This window comes from Nerophis lumbriciformis, linkage group LG05 (assembly GCF_033978685.3).
Source record: "Nerophis lumbriciformis linkage group LG05, RoL_Nlum_v2.1, whole genome shotgun sequence".
Classification (NCBI taxonomy): Eukaryota; Metazoa; Chordata; class Actinopteri; order Syngnathiformes; family Syngnathidae; genus Nerophis; species Nerophis lumbriciformis.
In genome coordinates, this window is record NC_084552.2 from 14,542,501 (window position 1) to 14,563,761 (window position 21,261).

Genomic DNA, 21,261 nt, shown 5'->3' on the forward strand with positions numbered 1-21,261 from the left:
TCTTAATATAATGTTTTTTTGCATGCTCAAATATTTCTCAAGTTTAAAATACGTCCAATTGTATACAGTAGGAGTATTTTTTTTTTTTTTGTGTCAAAATTGAAAGAACACATTTTTTTTTTATCAGGAAATCTGAAGTGTTTTTTTTAATTTTTTTTATTAATGCTCAACATTTTGCGGGCCACGTTAAATTATGTGGTGGGCCAGATCTAAAACACATTATCTCTCCAAAAGTTACATAAATATATATTTTTTATTTGACACAAATGTCATTTTTAATACAAGCATGTCCACAGAAATATATATATATATATATATATATATATATATATATATATATATATATATATATATATATATATATATATATATCCATCCATCCATTTTCTACCGCTTATTCCCTTTGGGGTCGCGGGGGGCGCTGGAGCCTATCTCAGCTACAATCGTATATATATATATATATATATATATATATATATATATATATATATATATATTAACAAAAAAAAAGTAGAATATATAATTTTGAGTCTTGATCGTGCTGTTCTATGTCCCACCTGCAATAACATGTACAGTGAGACGTCACACTATCACACTATCATAGACGATCTTCGGCAGTGACGCGCATGTCTGGGCTGGCTGTCATCACGCTAACAACATTAGCATACATTAGCATCTTCTCCTCCGGCGGATGGGATGGCGCCGCTTCGCCAAGGTAACTTTCTCCGGTCCGTGTAATTCAACTTGAATACTGAGGACGTGGTCGGAGTTTGGGTCCAATGCTCACTTGTTGCTGCCGTTTGTCCCTCAGCGGGAGAAGGAAGGCACCGACATTTGGACACAGCTAATATTAAAAGCTAACATACCACAATGCTAACCAACGTAAACATGGCGACTGCGTCAACGTCAACTTCACAGTTGTGTCGAACTTTTATACGACAAAAGAGGAGTTTGGATACAAGAATGACTTTAAAGGACTTTTTGTAGGCCTGTGGACCGTTTTTAATAGTATTTTGTATTGGCCCCTCCCTTAATGGTTGTGATTTATTTGTACACGTTGAACTGCACATCACGTGGTCTAATTTGCATACATTTGCATAATAATATATATAAATAAAGTATGAATGAAGAATAGTTTGAATGTTGAAGAGTTTGAATTTCCAGGAAAACCGGAATTTGGTTTGGAACTTGGGCGACCAGTGCAATGGACGTAGAGTAGATCTAACATAATAGTGAGAAAGTCCAGTCCATAGTGAATCTAATATAGTGAGAGTCCAGTCCATAGTGGATCTAACATAATAGTGAGAGTCCAGTCCATAGTGGATCTAACATAATATTGTGAGAGTCCAGTCCATAGTGGATCTAACATAATAGTGAGAGTCCAGTCCATAGTGGATCTAACATAATAGTGAGAGTCCAGTCCATAGTGGATCTAACATAATAGTGAGAGTCCAGTCCATAGTGGATCTAACATAATAGTGAGAGTCCAGTCCATAGTGGATCTAACATAATATTGTGAGAGTCCAGTCCATAGTGGATCTAGCATAATATTGTGAGAGTCCAGTCCATAGTGGATCTAACATAATAGTGAGAAAGTCCAGTCCATAGTGGATCTAACATAATATTGTGAGAGTCCAGTCCATAGTGGATCTAACATAATAGTGTGAGAGTCCAGTCCATAGTGGATCTAACATAATAGTGTGAGAGTCCAGTCCATAGTGGATGTAACATAATAGTGAGTGTCCAGTCCATAGTGGCTCTAACATAATAGTGTGGAAGTCCAGTCCATAGTAGATGTAACATAATAGTGAGAGAGTCCAGTCCATAGTGGATCTAACATAATAGTGTGAGAGTGCAGTCCATAGTGGATCTAACATAATATTGTGAGAGTCCAGTCCATAGTGGATCTAGCATAATAGTGAGAGAGTCCAGTCCATAGTGGATCTAACATAATATTGTGAGAGTCCAGTCCATAGTGGATCTAACATAATAGTGTGAGAGTCCAGTCCATGGTGGATCTAACATAATAGTGTGAGAGTCCAGTCCATAGTGGATCTAACATAATATTGTGAGAGTCCAGTCCATAGTGGATCTAACATAATAGTGTGAGAGTCCAGTCCATAGTGGATCTAACATAATATTGTGAGAGTCCAGTCCATAGTGGATCTAACATAATAGTGAGAGTCCAGTCCATAGTGGATCTAACATAATAGCGAGAGTCCAGTCCATAGTGGATCTAACATAATATTGTGAGAGTCCAGTCCATAGTGGATCTAGCATAATATTGTGAGAGTCCAGTCCATAGTGGATCTAGCATAATATTGTGAGAGTCCAGTCCATAGTGGATCTAACATAATAGTGAGAAAGTCCAGTCCATAGTGGATCTAACATAATATTGTGAGAGTCCAGTCCATAGTGGATCTAACATAATAGTGTGAGAGTCCAGTCCATAGTGGATCTAACATAATATTGTGAGAGTCCAGTCCATAGTGGATCTAACATAATAGTGTGAGAGTCCAGTCCATAGTGGATCTAACATAATAGTGAGAGTCCAGTCCATAGTGGATCTGACATAATATTGTGAGAGTCCAGTCCATAGTGGATCTAACATAATATTGTGAGAGTCCAGTCCATAGTGTATCTAGCATAATAGTGTGAGAGTCCAGTCCATAGTGGATCTAACATAATATTGTGAGAGTCCAGTCCATAGTGGATCTAACATAATAGTGTGAGAGTCCAGTCCATAGTGGATCTAACATAATAGTGAAAGAGTCCAGTCCATAGTGGATCTAACATAATATTGTGAGAGTCCAGTCCATAGTGGATCTAACATAATATTGTGAGAGTCCAGTCCATAGTGGATCTAACATAATAGTGAGAGTCCAGTCCATAGTGGATCTAACATAATAGTGAGAGTCCAGTCCATAGTGGATCTAACGTAATAGTGAGAGTCCAGTCCATAGTGGATCTAACATAATATTGTGAGAGTCCAGTCCATAGTGGATCTAACATAATAGTGAGAGTCCAGTCCATAGTGGATCTAACATAATATTGTGAGAGTCCAGTCCATAGTGGATCTAACATAATAGTGAGAGTCCAGTCCATAGTGGATCTAACATAATATTGTGAGAGTCCAGTCCATAGTGGATCTAACATAATAGTGAGAGTCCAGTCCATAGTGGATCTAACATAATAGTGAGAGAGTCCAGTCCATAGTGGATCTAGCATAATAGTGATAATAGTATTTCCAGTACACGACACGTAAGAGGTGTACTGCTGCAAAATTAGCTTTAAAAAGTTAGCATGCTTACACTTAGCATGTGTCAAGTAACAAGGTTGTAGTTTCAGTACATGGCTGATACTAGAGTTATTAAATATTTGTACTTCCACAGTACACGACATGTAAGAGGTGTACTTCTGCAAAATTAGCTGAAAAAGTTAGCATGCTAACAGTTAGCATGTAGTATCAGTATATGGTTGATACTGGAGTTATTAAAGAGTTATTTAGGAGAAAAAAGCAAAGCATTTGAGACTAGTTTTTGTTTTTGTTGGAGTATTGACTTAGTTCTGATCAAACAGTTTTATGCAATACCATTTTTGTTGTTGTTAAAAGCATTCACAGCAAGGTGTGGCACCTGTAACGCGTCCAGCGGGAGGTGAGGAGGAGCGGTGTGGGAGGCCACCATGAGTGTCCAGAGTCTAGGAGGAGCTCTCGGCGAGTCCCTGGGCTCCAGCCTCACAGTACGCATGAGCGCAGCAGCCGGCGGGCGGAGTTCTCTGGCTCTCAAACCATCCGGTCGGATCAGTTCGCTGCTGCAGGCCATGGTTCCAAACGCTTACAGCAAACTGCAGGAGGAGCGCCTGGCTATGGCCGACCTGGGCGCCAAGCCCGAGGCCGCCTCGCTCCAGAACGGCTTCAGACAAGAGGCGCCAGCTCACCTGGAAGGCCGACGCCTGTTGGACCGCGCCTCGCGCTCCTCTCTGACTTTGCCCGACGCCGGAGACGGCAGCTACTCCGAAATGGAGCCCATGTTGTCTGAGAGGAGACTGTCCGGGGAGGAGAGTGACGGCCATGAAGACCAGGAGCAGGAAGTACCGCCGGCACCGGTGCACATCCTGCCCAAGGAGACGCCTCTCGCTATGGCGCTCCAGATCCTCCTGCCTTTCCTGCTGGCCGGCTTTGGAACTGTGTCAGCTGGCATGGTGCTGGACGTGGTGCAGGTGAGACCGTCTGGTGCTCGGGAACACCACATTATACACCTTTATTTACCAAAATGATGTTTAGGTAGGACCGTCTACTACTTGGGAACACCACATTATACACCTTACCGAAATTATGTTTAGGTAAGACCGTCTACTACTTGGGAACACCCCATTATACACCTTACTGAAATTATGTTTAGGTAAGACCGTCTACTACTTGGGAACACCACATTATACACCTTACCAAAATGATGTTTAGGTAAGACTGTCTAGTACTCCTGAACACCACATTATACACCTTGGTTTACCAAAATGATGTTTAGGTAAGACTGTCTACTACTCGGGAACACCAGATTATTTACCTTTATTTACCAAAATGATGTTTCGGTAAGACAGTCTAGTACTTGGGAACACCACATAATACACCTTTATTTACCAAAATGATGTTTAGGTAGGACCATCTAGTACTTGGGAACACCACATTATACACCTTTATTTACCAAAATGATGTTTAGGTAAGACCGTCTAGTACTAGGGAACACCATATTATACACCTTTATTTACCAAAATGATGTTTAGGTAAGACCCGTCTAGTACTCGGGAACACCACATTATACACCTTACCAAAATGATGTTTAGGTAAGACCGTCTAGTACTAGGGAACACCATATTATACACATTTATTTACCAAAATGATGTTTAGGTCAGACCGTCTAGTACTCGGGAACACCACATTATACACATTTATTTACCAAAATGATGTTTAGGTAGGACCGTCTAGTACTCAGGAACACCTCATTATACACCTTGATTTACCAAAATGATGTTTGGGTAAGACTGTCTACTACTCGAGAACACCAGATTATTTGCCTTTATTTACCAAAATGATGTTTCGGTAAGACGTCTACTACTTGGGACCACCCCATTATACACCTTACCGAAATTATGTTTAGGTAAGACCGTCTACTACTTGGGAACACCACATTATACACCTTACCAAAATGATGTTTAGGTAAGACTGTCTAGTACTCCTGAACACCACATTATACACCTTGATTTACCAAAATGATGTTTGGGTAAGACTGTCTACTACTCGAGAACACCAGATTATTTGCCTTTATTTACCAAAATGATGTTTCGGTAAGACCGTCTACTACTTGGGACCACCCCATTATACACCTTACCGAAATTATGTTTAGGTAAGACCGTCTACTACTTGGGAACACCACATTATACACCTTACCAAAATGATGTTTAGGTAAGACTGTCTAGTACTCCTGAACACCACATTATACACCTTGGTTTACCAAAATGATGTTTAGGTAAGACTGTCTACTACTCGGGAACACCAGATTATTTACCTTTATTTACCAAAATGATGTTTCGGTAAGACAGTCTAGTACTTGGGAACACCACATAATACACCTTTATTTACCAAAATGATGTTTAGGTAGGACCATCTAGTACTTGGGAACACCACATTATACACCTTTATTTACCAAAATGATGTTTAGGTAAGACCGTCTAGTACTAGGGAACACCATATTATACACATTTATTTACCAAAATGATGTTTAGGTAAGACCGTCTAGTACTCGGGAACACCACATTATACACATTTATTTACCAAAATGACGTTTAGGTAAGACTGTCTACTACTCGAGAACACCAGATTATTTGCCTTTATTTACCAAAATGATGTTTCGGTAAGACCGTCTAGTACTTGGGAACACCACATAATACACCTTTTATTACCAAAATGATGTTTAGGTAAGACCGTCTAGTACTAGGGAACACCATATTATACACATTTATTTACCAAAATGATGTTTAGGTAGGACCGTCTAGTACTCAGGAACACCTCATTATACACCTTGATTTACCAAAATGATGTTTAGGTAAGACTGTCTACTACTCGAGAACACCAGATTATTTGCCTTTATTTACCAAAATGATGTTTCGGTAAGACCGTGTAGTACTTGGGAACACCACATAATACACCTTTTATTACCAAAATGATGTTTAGGTAAGACCGTCTAGTACTTGGGAACACCACATTATACACCTTTTATTACCAAAATGATATTTACCGGTAGATAAGACCGTCTAGTACTAAGGAACACCTCATTATACACCTTGATTTACCAAAATGATGTTTAGGTAAGACGGTCTAGTACTTAGGAACATCACATTATACACCTTACCGAAATAATGTTTAGGTAAGACCGTCTAGTACTTGTGAACACCACATTATACACCTTTTATTACCAAAATGATGTTTGGATAAGACCGTCTAGTACTAAGGAACACCACATTATACACCTTTATTTACCAAAATGATGTTTAGATAAGACCGTCTAGTACTTGGGAACACCACATTATACACCTTTATTTACCAAAATTATGTTTAGGTAAGACCGTCTACTACTTGGGAACACCACATTATAGACCTTACCGAAATTATGTTTAGGTAAGACCGTCTACTACTTGGGAACACCACATTATACACTTTACCAAAATGATGTTTAGGTAAGACCGTCTACTACTCGGGAACACCCCATTATACACCTTTATTTACCAAAATGATGTTTAGGTAAGACTGTCTATTACTCCTGAACACCACATTATACACCTTACCAAAATGATGTTTAGGTAAGACCGTCTAGTACTCAGGAACACCACATTATACACCTTACCGAAATTATGTTTAGGTAAGACCGTCTAATGCTCGGGAACACCACATTGTACACTTTTTATTTACCAAAATTACGTTTAGATAGGACCGTCTAGTACTTGGGAACACCACATTATACACCTTTATTTACCAAAATGATGTTTAGGTAAGACCGTCTACTACTTGGGAACACCACATTATAGACCTTACCGAAATTATGTTTAGGTAAGATTGTCTACTACTTGGGAACACCACATTATACACCTTACCAAAATGATGTTTAGGTAAGACCGTCTAGTATTCAGGAACACCACATTATACACCTTACCGAAATTATGTTTAGGTAAGACCGTCTAATGCTCGGGAACACCACATTGTACACTTTTTATTTACCAAAATTATGTTTAGGTAAGACCGTCTAGTACTTGGGAACACCACATTATACACCTTACCAAAATGATGTTTAGGTAAGACCGTCTAGTACTCGGGAACACCACATTATACACATTTATTTACCAAAATGATGTTTAGGTAAGACCGTCTAGTACTCGGGAACACCACATTATACACCTTTATTTACCAACATGATGTTTAGGTAAGACCGTCTACTACTTGGGAACACCACATTATAGACCTTACCAAAATTATGTTTAGGTAAGACCGTCTACTACTTGGGAACACCACATTATACACCTTACCAAAATGATGTTTAGGTAAGACCGTCTACTACTCGGGAACACCACATTATACACCTTTATTTACCAAAATGATGTTTAGGTAAGACTGTCTAGTACTCCTGAACACCACATTATACACCTTACCAAAATGATGTTTAGGTAAGACCGTCTAGTACTCAGGAACACCGCATTATACACCTTACCGAAATTATGTTTAGGTAAGACCGTCTAATGCTCGGGAACACCACATTGTACACTTTTTATTTACCAAAATTATGTTTAGGTAAGACCGTCTAGTACTCAGGAACACCACATTATACTCCTTACCGAAATTATGTTTAGGTAAGACCGTCTAATGCTCGGGAACACCACATTATACACCTTTATTTCCCAAAATAATGTTTAGGTAAGACCGTCTAGTACTCAGGAACACCACATTATACACCTTACCAAAATGATGTTTAGGTAAGACCGTCTAGTACTCGGGAACACCACATTACTGGTATACACCTTTATTTACCAAAATAATTTTTAGGTCGGACCGTCTAGTACTTGGGAATACCACATTATACACCTTTATTTACCAAAATTATTTTTAGGTAGGATTGTCTAGTACTCGGGAACACCACATTATACACCTTTATTTACCAAAATAATTTTTAGGTAGGACCGTCTAGTACTCGGAAACACCACATTATACACCTTTTATTACCAAAATGTTTAGGTAAGACCGTCTAGTACTAGGGAACACCACATTATACACCTTTTATTACCAAAATGTTTAGGTAATACCGTCTAGTACTTGGGAACACTACATTATACACCTTACCGAAATTATGTTTAGGTAAGACCGTCTACTACTTGGGAACACCACATTATACACCTTACCAAAATGATGTTTAGGTAAGACCTTCTACTCCTCGGGAACACCACATTATACACCTTTATTTACCAAAATGATGTTTAGGTAAGACCGTCTAGTACTCAGGAACACCACATTATACACCTTACCGAAATTATGTTTAGGTAAGACCGTCTAATGCTCGGGAACACCACATTGTACACTTTTTATTTACCAAAATTATGTTTAGGTAAGACCGTCTAGTACTTGGGAACACCACATTATACACCTTACCAAAATGATGTTTAGGTAAGACCGTCTAGTACTCGGGAACACCACATTATACACCTTACCAAAATTATGTTTAGGTACGACCGTGTAGTATTTGGAAACACCACATTATACACTTTTACTTACCAAAATGATGTTTAGGTAAGACCGTCTAGTACCCAGGAACACCACATTATACACCTTTATTTACCAAAATGATTTTTAGGTAGGACCGTCTAGTACTCGGGAACACCACATTATACACCTTTTATTACTAAAATGATGTTTAGGTAAGACCGTCTCGTACTAGGGAACACCACATTATATACCTTTATTTACCAAAATGATGTTTAGGTAAGACCGTCTAGTACTCAGGAACACCACATTATACACCTTTTGTACCAAAATTATGTTTTGGTAAGACGGTTTAGTACTCGGGAACACCACATTATACACCTTTATTTACCAAAATTATGTTTAGGTAAGACCGTTTAGTACTCGGGAACACCACATTATACACCTTTATTTACCAAAATTATGTTTTGGTAAGACCGTTTAGTACTCGGGAACACCACATTATACACCTTACCAAAATTATGTTTAGGTAAGACCGTCTAGTACTCGGTAACACCTCATTATACACCTTGATTTACAAAAATTATGTTTAGGTAAGACTGTCTAGTACTTAGGAACACCACATTATACACCTTTTTGTTTCCAAAATAATGTTTAGGTAAGACCACCTAGTGCTAGGGAACACTACATTATACACCTTACCAAAATGATGTTTAGGTAAGACCATCTAGTATTCGGGAACACCACATTATACACCTTACCAAAATTATGTTTAGGTAAGACCGTCTCGTACTCAGGAACACCACATTATACACCTTTTATTTACCAAAATGATGTTTAGGTAAGACCGTCTAGTACTAGGGAACACCACATTATACACCTTTATTTACCAAAATTATGTTTAGGTAAGACGGTCCAGTACTTGGGAACACCACATTATAATACTTTACCAAAATGATGTTTAGGTAAGACCGTCTAGTACTCAGGAACACCACATTATACACCTTTATTTACCAAAATGATGTTTAGGTAAGACCGTCTAGTACTTGGGAACACCACATTATACACCTTTATTTACCAAAATGATGTTTAGGTAAGACCGTCTAGTACTAGGGAACACCACATTATACACCTTTATTTACCAAAATGATGTTTGATTGATATGATTTGTTCATACACTAAATCAAGTCATCTCGCATCGTTCATACACTAAATTGAATTGTATCAAATCGTTCATACACTAAATCGAATCATATCAAGTCATTCATACACTAAATCGAATCGTATTGAATCGTTCACACAATACATCGAAACATATCAAATTGTTTATACACTAAATTAAATCATATTGAATCATTCATACACTAAATCGAATCGTTCATACAATAGATCGAAACTTATCGAATTGTTCATACACTAAATCAAATCGTATCAAATCGTTCATACACTAATTTGAATCATATCACATTGTTCATACACTAAATGGAATCATATTGAATCGTTCATCCATTAAATCGAATCGTATTGAATCGTTCTTACATTAAATCGAATCGTATCAAATCGTTCATACACTAAATTGAATCATATCTCATTGTTCATACACTAAATCGAATCGTATTGAATCGTTCATCCATTAAATCGAATACTATCGAATCGTTCATACACTAAACCGAATCGTATCACATTGTTCATACACTAAATCGAATCGTATTGAATCGTTCATCCATTAAATCGAATAGAATCGAATCGTTCATACTCTAAATCGAATCGTATCATATTGTTCATACACTAAATCGAATCGTATTGAATCGTTCATCCATTAAATCGAAGCGTATTGAATCGGTCATACGTAAGATCGAAACATATCGAATTGTTATACACTAAATCAAATTGTATTGAATCGTTCACACGCTAAATTGAATCGTTCATACAATAGATCGAAACATATCGAAATGTTCATACACTAAATGGAATCTTATCAAATTGTTCATACACTAAATCGAATCGTAACGAATCGTTCATACACTAAATCAGATTGCATCGAATCGTTCATATAATAGATCGAATTGTTCATACACTAAATCAAATCATATAGCATCGTTCATACACTAAATCAAATCACATCGAATCGTTCTGTTTTATTAATGAATCGTTACTGAATTGCATCGTAACCATGGTATCGTGATGTGAATCGAATCGCCCATCACAACGATATTTACATCCCTAGCATGTGATAACACTTTTGTTAATGTCTCTACATGCAGTAGTCCAACATTTACTCATGGTTATATTTATAACTGTGTTTATAAACCGCACACTAGAGAGTATTCATGTCAGAAATATGCTTTATAAATAGGGATGTCCGATAATGGCTTTTTGCCGATATCCGATATTCCGATATTGTTCAACTTTTTAATTACCGATACCGATATCAACCGATACTGATATCAACCGATATATACAGTCGTGGAATTAACACATTATTATGCCTTATTTGGACAACCAGGTATGAAAAATAAATAAATTATAAAATAAAATAAGATAAATAAATTAAAAACATTTTCTTGAATAAAAAAGAAGGTAAAACAATATAAAAACAGTTACATAGAAACTAGTAATTAATGAAAATGAGTAAAATTAAGTGTTAAAGGTTAGTACTATTAGTGGACCAGCAGCACGCACAATCATGTGTGCTTACGGACTGTATCCCTTGCAGACTGTATTGATATATATTGATATATAATGTAGGAACCAGAATATTAATAACAGAAAGAAACAACCCTTTTGTGTGAATGAGTGTAAATGGGGGAGGGAGGTTTTTTGGGTTGGTGCACTAATTGTAAGTGTATCTTGTGTTTTTTATGTTGATTTAATAAAAAACAAACAAAAAAAACCCCCGATACCGATAATAAAAAAAACGATACCGATAATTTCCGATATTACATTTTAACGCATTTATCGGCCGATAATATAATTTATGAATTCAAGATCTACTAATGCTTTATTAATGCATAATAGTGTGCACTTATTTTAAAGTGTTGAAATAGTAAAAATATTTGTTTTAATTCCAAACAAAATATTTAGTTTTTAAGGGGTTTTTTTTGTAATTTTTTTTGGTAAAAAAAGATTTGTGTTTATTTAATTTTTGTTTATCGCAGTTAAAAAATTGTTTTTTCCTTCTTTATCTAGAACAAACAAACCAACAATATTTATTGTCAACATGCACTTCCTCGCCATGTTTGCTGGTGTCATCTACGTGAGGTGCACACCCTAAATCTAGCATATTGAAGCACTTGTAATGACATATCATTTTGCATAAGCAACATGTATAACAAGAGAGGGCCCTTGTACTCTGTTATACATTCTCTCGGGCCATTGCAGCATTTTAATTTTTTTTTTGATCATCCTAATGTTTGTTTGACTTGGCATAGACGTGACCAACCTGTCAGTTCACATCCAGCTTTTAATCACCTTTGCTGAATTCACTGCCAGGAGAACGAATAAACGGCTTTCATTGACGCGTCGCTTGTAGCTACTTAAGCTTATAGAGAGTTTTGATTTGCAATGTCAACCAAGTCTACTAGAAAGATTGAAAAGTAAAGGCAGTTGTTTGGGGACGGGGGGGGGGGGTCACAAGTACTGTGCAAGGTTGTTAGTTGAAATCCCTCCAACTGCCCTCTCTTGGTTTCAGACTATTAATGAATGGTCTCTTACTCCCTTCTCTCGCCCACAGCACTGGGAGGCGTTCCAGTACATTACAGAGATCTTCATCCTGGTTCCGGCACTTCTCGGCCTGAAGGGCAACCTGGAGATGACTCTGGCCTCGCGCCTCTCCACGGCGGTGAGATTCAGAACTCGCACACACTACACCTGGGCGAAAAATTAGATTTTCCCCAAAAGTTCAAGTTTCTTGTTGTAGAAGATTTAAAAAAATAAAAAATACATACTGTATTTTTCGGACTATAAGGCGCGCTTAAAATAATTGTATTTTCTCAAAACTCGACAGTGCACCTTATAACCCAGTGTGCCTAACGTACGGAATAATTTTGGTTGTGCTTACCGACCTCAAAGCCATTTTATTTGGTACATGGTGAAATTATAAGTGTGACCAGTAGATGGCAGTCACACATAAGAGATACATGTAGACTGAAATGTGATGGCAGTCACACATAAGAGATGTGTGTAGGGTGCAATATGACTCAAGTAAAAAACACCAAAATTGAAATGTTCCATTGAAAATATAGAACATTGCACACGGCGCTCAAAAATCTCTCAAAATGTTTTAGTACAACTTTGGTAAGCTATGAAGCCGCAGCGCTTGATGGATTGTACTGTGCTTCAACATAGAAGTATTATTATGGTGTGTGTATAAGGTAACACATATTATCTGGCGTTTTGTTTCAAAATATAATGCAAAAGCAACTTTTCTTACCCTCTGGTACCTGCTGATCTGTATTTGGGATCTGCATAAGTCCTGAAAAAAAAGTCCACCTTTGTAGTCCGTGACAATGCCGTAAGCTTCTTCTGTTTCTCTATCTTCTTGTTATGGGACATTCATCAGCAGCTGTTGCCATTTCTACAAACCCCGTTTCCATATGAGTTGGGAAATTGTGTTAGATGTAAATATAAACGGAATACAATGATTTGCAAATCCTTTTCAACCCATATTCAATTGAATGCACTGCAAAGACAACATATTTGATGTTCAAACTCATAAACTTTTTTTTTGTTGTTGCAAATAATAATTAACTTAGAATTTCATGGCTGCAACACGTGCCAAAGTAGTTGGGAAAGGGCATGTTCACCACTGTGTTACATGGCCTTTCCTTTTAACAACACTCAGTAAACGTTTGGGAACTGAGGAGACACATTTTTGAAGCTTCTCAGGTGGAATTCTTTCCCATTCTTGCCTGATGTACAGCTTAAGTTGTTCAACAGTCCGGGGGTCTCCGTTGTGGTATTTTAGGCTTCATAATGCACTACACATTTTCAATAGGAGACAGGTCTGGACTACAGGCAGGCCAGTCTAGTACCCGCACTCTTTTACTATGAAGCCACGTTGATGTAACACGTGGCTTGGCATTGTCTTGCTGAAATAAGCAGGGGCGTCCATGGTAACGTTGCTTGGATGGCAACATATGTTGCTCCAAAACCTGTATGTACCTGTCAGCATTAATGGCGCCTTCACCGATGTGTAAGTTACCCATGTCTTGGGCACTAATACACCCCCATACCATCACACATGCTGGCTTTTCAACAATCCGGATGGTTCTTTTCCTCTTTGGTCCGGAGGACACGACGTCCACAGTTTCCAAAAACAATTTGAAATGTGGACTCGTCAGACCACAGAACACTTTTCCACTTTGTATCAGTCCATCTTATATGAGCTCAGGCCCAGCGATGCCGACGGCGTTTCTGGGTGTTGTTGATAAACTGTTTTCGCCTTGCATAGGAGAGTTTTAACTTGCACTTACAGATGTAGCAACCAACTGTAGTTACTGACAGTGGGTTTCTGAAGTGTTCCTGAGCCCATGTGGTGATATCCTTTACACACTGATGTCGCTTGTTGATGCAGTACAGCCTGAGGGATGGAAGGTCACGGGCTTAGCTGCTTACGTGCAGTGATTTCTCCAGATTCTCTGAACCCTTTGATGATATTACAGGCCGTAGATGGTGAAATCCCTAGATTCCTTGCAATAGCTGCTTGAGAAAGGTTTTTCTTAAACTGTTCAACAATTTGCTCACGCATTTGTTGAAACTTGTTTTGAATGATCTCTGTCACTTGCATTCATTAGTTTCTTTAAAAAGTGATGGAAGATGATATTTTGAGGCCATATTGCCCAGACCTTATACGCACGTACACACAGTTTTGGTCCCCACACTGTGACTGTGCTGTCCGATGCTGGTCCCCACAATGTCATAAAGACAAACAAACACACACACAGGTTGACTATTTTCTATGTGAACAATCAAAAACATCTAACTTGTCCCAGATTTGTTCTCTCGTAAAAAAAAAAAAAAAAGTTGTTTGTCGTCACACTGCTATCCTGAAAAGCTCTTTTTCGACTTGCCCAACCAAACAATTTCACTTTCAGGAGAGGCAATAGAACATTTCTTGTGGCGGCGACGTACACTCATGAAGGTGTCATGTCGTTCAGTCAAGATGTGTGTCTCACTACTTTCATATCCATGTACTTTTGTGCCGCACATGACATCCTAGAGCACTGGTTCTTGACCCCTAGGGGTTCGGTGAGTCGGCCTCAGGGGTTCGGCGGAGGTCAAGACACACCCGACTCATCGTGTAAATAAAAACTTCTCCCTATCGGCGTATTGCGGATACGGCAACAGCTGACTGATTTGCAGGTGTGTCATTTGTTGTGAGTTTATGCACTGTGTTGGTTTTGTTGTTTGAACAAGGTGATGTTCATGCACAGTTAATTTTGTGCACCAGTAAAAAAACATGGTAACACTTTAGTATGGGGAACATATTCACCATTAATTAGTTGCTTATTAAAGGGGAACATTATCACAATTTCAGAAGGGTTAAAACCATTAAAAATCAGTTCCCAGTGGCTTATTTTATTTTTCGAAGTTTTTTTCCAAAATTTTACCCATCACGCAATATCCCTAAAAAAAGCTTCAAAGTGCCTGATTTTAACCATCGTTATAAACACCCGTCCATTTTCCTGTGACGTCACACAGTGATGCCAATACAAACAAACATGGCGCATAGAACAGCAAGCTATAGCGACATTAGCTCGGATTCAGACTCGGATTTCAGCGGCTTAAGCGATTCAACAGATTACGCATGTATTGAAACGGATGGTTGTAGTGTGGAGGCAGGTAGCGAAAACGAAATTGAAGAAGAAACTGAAGACATGATGACATGTATCTGCGGCAAGCTGTGCAAAAATCAACGTGGCTTAAGAATCCATCAGGCCAGAATGAAATGTTTGGAGCGGGAGAGCGAGGTTCAACGCACAGGTCCTGGACCTGGTGAGACGCAGGAGGAGCCCGGACAGGAGACACCCCACAGATCCCAGTCCCTCCACGTACCGGAGTCTCTCAATCCCAGCAGAGTAGTTCCACAGCAGCGGATTAAATGGCCCCAAGCAAACAGACGGAGCGAGTGGCTGCAGTTTGATGAGGATGTGTCCAACATCATCCAAGCCACAGCTAAAGGAGATGTCGACAGCAGGCTCCAGGCAATGAGTACCATCATCGTCAGCTATGGCTCAGAAAGATTCGGACGAATGGAGAAGGGCAACACTGAGGCCATCCCCTACACCATGAATCGCAGAGCCACTAAGATACACCAACTGCGCCAGGAGCTTCGAACCCTCAGGAAACAGTTCAAGAGAGTTTCTGAGGAGGACAAACAACCTTTAGAAGAGCTGCGCAACATCCTGCGGAAGAAGCTGACAACTCTCCGCAGAGCAGAGTGGCACAGGAGGCGTGGAAGAGAGAGAGCTAGGAAGCGAGCAGTCTTCATTGCCAACCCCTTTCGGTTTGCTAAACAGCTGCTCGGGGACAAGCGCAGTGGCCGGCTTGAGTGCCCAAGAGAGGAAGTGAATCGCTTCCTCCAGAATACCATGAGCGACCCACTGAGGGGACAAGATCTAGGACCCAACAGAGCGCTCATCAGCCCTGCGCCACCAACGGCAGAGTTCCAGTTGACAGAGCCCAGTTTGAAGGAGGTTGAAGAGGTCATCAAGGCAGCCCGCTCAGCATCTTCCCCGGGCCCCAGTGGTGTACCTTACCTCGTCTACAAGCGCTGTCCAGGGCTTCTCAAGCATCTGTGTAAGACCTTGAAGGTGATCTGGCGAAGGGGAAGAGTGGCCAACCAGTGGAGGTGTGCAGAGGGAGTATGGATCCCCAAGGAGGAGGACTCGAAAAACATCAACCAGTTTCGGACTATATCACTTCTGAGTGTGGAAGGGAAGGTGTTCTTCAGCATCGTCTCCCGAAGACTGACCGAGTTTCTCCTCAAGAACAACTACATCGACACTTCAGTGCAGAAGGGGGGGATTCCTGGAGTCCCCGGCTGTCTAGAGCACAACGGTGTCGTCACACAGCTCATCAGAGAGGCCCATGAGAGCAGAGGGGAACTTGCTGTGTTGTGGTTGGACCTGACTAACGCCTATGGGTCCATCCCACACAAGCTAGTTGAGCTTGCGCTACACCGCCACCATGTTCCCAGCAAGATCAAGGACTTGATCCTGGATTATTACAATAACTTCAGGCTCCGGGTCACTTCTGGGTCAATAACCTCTGACTGGCATCGCCTTGAGAAGGGAATAATAACAGGATGCACCATCTCCGTTGTCCTTTTTACACTGGCGATGAATATGGTGGTAAAGTCTGCTGAGGTGGAATGCAGAGGGCCTCTGTCCAGATCAGGTGTTCGACAGCCTCCCATTAGAGCCTATATGGATGACCTTACCATAACAACAACATCAGTACCAGGGAGCAGGTGGATCTTGCAGGGATTGGAGAGGCTCATTGGGTGGGCCAGGATGAGTTTCAAGCCCGCAAAGTCAAGGTCCATGGTGCTGAAGAAGGGGAAGGTGGTCAACAAATTCCGATTCTCAATCTCAGGAACGGTCATTCCATCCATCACGGAGCAACCAGTCAAGAGCTTGGGAAAGCTCTTTGACTCCAGCCTGAAGGACTCTGCTGCTATCCAGAAGTCTACTGAAGAGCTTGGAGGGTGGCTCACCAAAGTAGACAAGTCTGGCCTACCTGGTAGATTCAAAGCCTGGATCTACCAGCACTCCATCCTTCCCAGAGTCCTGTGGCCTCTCCTTGTATATGCAGTCCCAGTAACAACAGTGGAATCCTTTGAAAGGAAGATCAGCAGCTTTCTGCGGAAATGGCTGGGTCTCCCACGCAGCCTCAACAGCGCCGCTCTGTACGGGACAAGCAACATCCTGCAGCTACCCTTCAGTGGGCTCACTGAAGAATTCAAGGTGGCACGCACAAGAGAAGCCCTACAGTACAGAGACTCCAGGGACTGCAAGGTGTCATCAGCCGGGATTGAAGTGAGGACAGGAAGGAAGTGGAAGGCAGAAAAGGCAGTGGAGGTGGCTGAGTCACGCCTTAGACAAAAGGCACTGGTTGGGGCCATAGCAACAGGGAGAGCAGGCTTGGGCTACTTCCCAAAGACCCAAGTCAGCCAGGCCCGGGGCAAAGACAGACGACATCTACTCCAGGAGGAGGTCCGAGCAGGCTTGGAGGAAGAGCGAGTGGGCAGGGTAGTGGGACTCCGGCAACAGGGGGCATGGACAAGATGGGAGGGCACGTTGCAGCGCAAAGTCACCTGGTCAAACATCATGCAGGCAGACCTCCACCGCGTCCGGTTCCTCGTGGCAGCAGTCTACGATTCCCTCCCTAGCCCAGCAAACCTCCATGTTTGGGGGAAGAGCGAGACACCCTTCTGCTCCCTTTGCTCCGGAAGAGGCTCCTTGGAACATCTCCTCAGCAGTTGCCCGAAGTCTCTGGCTGATGGTCGCTATCGCTGGCGTCATGACCAGGTACTCAAAGCAGTTGCTGAGAGCATAGCCTCAGCCATCAGCAGCAGCAAGCAACATCATGCGCCAAAGAAGGCAATCTCTTTCATCAAAGCTGGGGAGAGACCTCGTGCACGTCCAAAGACAATAACAGGACTCCTTCACACAGCCCCTGATTGGCAGCTACACGTTGACCTGGGAAAACAACTGAGGTTCCCCCAGCACATTGTAAAAACATCTCTACGGCCAGACATGATCATCATCTCAGAGGCTTCAAAACACCTCATCATGCTGGAACTAACAGTGCCTTGGGAGGAGCGGATTGAGGAAGCCAACGAAAAGAAACGTGCCAAGTATCAGGAGCTGGTGGAGGACTGCAGGGGCAGGGGCTGGAGGACTTTCTATGAGCCAATAGAAGTTGGTTGCCGTGGCTTTGCAGGACGCTCCCTCTGTAAAGTGCTTGGCCGATTGGGAGTCAAAGGGGCGGCCAAAAGGAGGGCCATTCAATCCGCAAGTGAAGCGGCAGAGAAAGCCACGAGGTGGTTGTGGCTGAAAAGGGCAGATCCGTGGGTTGCTACTGGGACACAAGCAGGGACTTGATCACCCCGGCTGGGTCGCCTGGACGAGGGTGTCTGATGTTGCGAGACCCGAAACACCCGATGAATCCAGGATACATCACTGATGATGTGTCCCAGTGCATCCAGGAGATGTATCTTTCAAGAGCTATTGAGCCATATCGGTTTGAACCGTATGCAGGCGAAACCGACGAAAACGACACGACAGCCAGCGACACGGGAGAAAGCGAGGACGAATTTGGCGATCGCCTTCTAACCAACGATTGGTATGTGTTTGTTTGGCATTAAAGGAAACTAACAACATGTAACACCTGTAACAAAATAATGGGGAGACTTCACTCAGGTAAACCATACCTAAATAGACACAAAATACTGCATTACACAAGACTACCAGAATGTACTCGAATGATTGAAAAAAATAAATGTTTTCAAGCTAAATTATTGGTAAACACAGTTTATGTATAATAATTTACGTAAAACTGCGAGTAATGAATAAAGTTTTCATCAATTAATATATTCTGTAGACATACCCTCATCCGCTCTCTTTTCCTGAAAGCTGATCTGTCCAGTTTTGGAGTTGATGTCAGCAGGCCAGGGAAGCTAGGGTCGATATTCTTCTCTTGATCATCTTCGGTGGCATAAGGAAGATTCAATGGGGGTCTGGCGGCAGATTTCTTTGACTTTATCGTTGGAATTGCATCTGCTTTGAGTGTCGCAGGATATCCACACATACTTGCCATCTCTGTCGTAGCATAGCTTTCGTCGGTAAAGTGTGCGGAACAAACGACTGACCATTTCGTCGGCTTTCCCCACACCCTCGTTTTTTGAACAAATTTCGTCCAATTTCTTGCCACTTTCGCATCTTTGGGCCACTGGTGCAACTTGAATCCGTTCCTGTTCGTGTTGTTACACCCTCCGACAACACACCGACGATGATGTGTTTGAGAAAATGGCGGATTGCTTCCTGATCTGACGTCACGTTGTGAGTGCGAATAATAGAAAGGCGTTTAATTCACCAAAATTCACCCATTTAGAGTTCGGAAATCGGTTAAAAAAAATATATGGTCTTTTTTCTGCAACATCAAGGTATATATTGACGCTTACATAGGTCTGGTGATAATGTTCCCCTTTAACATGCAAATTAGTAACATATTAGCTCTTAACTAGTCATTATTAAATACTTATTAATGCCTTATTCGGCACGGCCTTATTATAACCCTAACCCTCTAACCCTGGCCCTAACCCTCTAACCTTAACCCTAACCAAAAAACTCTTAAAGGGGAACATTATCACAATTTCAGAGGGGTTAAAACCATTAAAAATCAGTTCCCAGTGGCTTATTTTATTTTTCGAAGTTTTTTTCAAAATTTTACCCATCACGCAATATCCCTAAAAAAAGCTTCAAAGTGCCTGATTTTAACCATCGTTATAAACACCCGTCCATTTTCCTGTGACGTCACTTAGTGAAGCCAACACAAACAAACATGGCGCATAGAACAGCAAGCTATAGCGACATTAGCTCGGATTCAGACTCGGATTTCAGCGGCTTAAGCGATTCAACAGATTACGCATATATTGAAACGGATGGTTGTAGTGTGGAGGCAGGTAGCGAAAACCAAATTGAAGAAGAAACTGAAGCTATTGAGCCATATCGGTTTGAACCGTATGCAAGCGAAACCGACGAAAACGACACGAGAGCCAGCGACACGGGAGAAAGCGAGGACGAATTCGGCGATCGCCTTCTAACCAACGATTGGTATGTGTTTGTTTGGCATTAAAGGAAACTAACAACTATGAACTAGGTTTACAGCATATGAAATACATTTGGCAACAACATGCACTTTGAGAGTGCAGACAGCCCAATTTTCATCAATTAATATATTCTGTAGACATACCCTCATTCGCTCTCTTTTCCTGAAAGCTGATCTGTCCAGTTTTGGAGTTGATGTCAGCAGGCCAGGGAAGCTAGGGTCAATATTCTTCTTTTGATCATCTTCGGTGGCATAAAGGACGGTGTGAGCCAAGACATCCAGGGGGTTTAGCTCGCTCGTCTGCGGGAACAAACTGCCGCCATTGCTTGCCGTGCTACCGAGGTCCTTTGTCCCTGAATTGCTCACACACTCCGGCAGATTCAATGGGGGTCTGGCGGCAGATTTCTTTGACTTTATCGTTGGAAATGCATCTGCTTTGAGTGTCGCAGGATATCCACACATTCTTGCCATCTCTGTCGTAGCATAGCTTTCGTCGGTAAAGTGTGCGGAACAAACGTCCAATTTCTTACCACTTTCGCATCTTTGGGCCACGGGTGCAACTTGAATCCGTCCCTGTTCGTGTTGTTACACCCTCCGACAACACACCGACGAGGCATGATGTCTCCAAGGTACGGAAAACAGTCGAAAAAACGGAAAATAACAGAGCTGATTTGACTCGGTGTTTG

General features: G+C 41.2%; 1 protein-coding gene across 2 annotated transcripts in view; it reads left to right on the forward strand.

The window, feature by feature from the left end:
- slc41a2b (solute carrier family 41 member 2b) overlaps positions 1 to 21,261 on the forward strand; it is a 134,601-nt gene that overhangs the window by 4,720 nt on the left and 108,620 nt on the right. The window contains exons 1-3 of one of the 2 annotated variants that reach the window (XM_061961240.2): positions 581 to 715; positions 3,614 to 4,221; positions 12,474 to 12,581. In XM_061961240.2, coding sequence (XP_061817224.1) covers positions 3,685 to 4,221; positions 12,474 to 12,581 — 645 coding nt within the window. In that variant the 5' untranslated portion in view covers positions 581 to 715; positions 3,614 to 3,684. Of the gene's footprint in view, positions 1 to 580; positions 716 to 3,613; positions 4,222 to 12,473; positions 12,582 to 21,261 lie in introns of those variants that run through there. The other variant, XM_061961241.2, reaches the window with a different exon arrangement.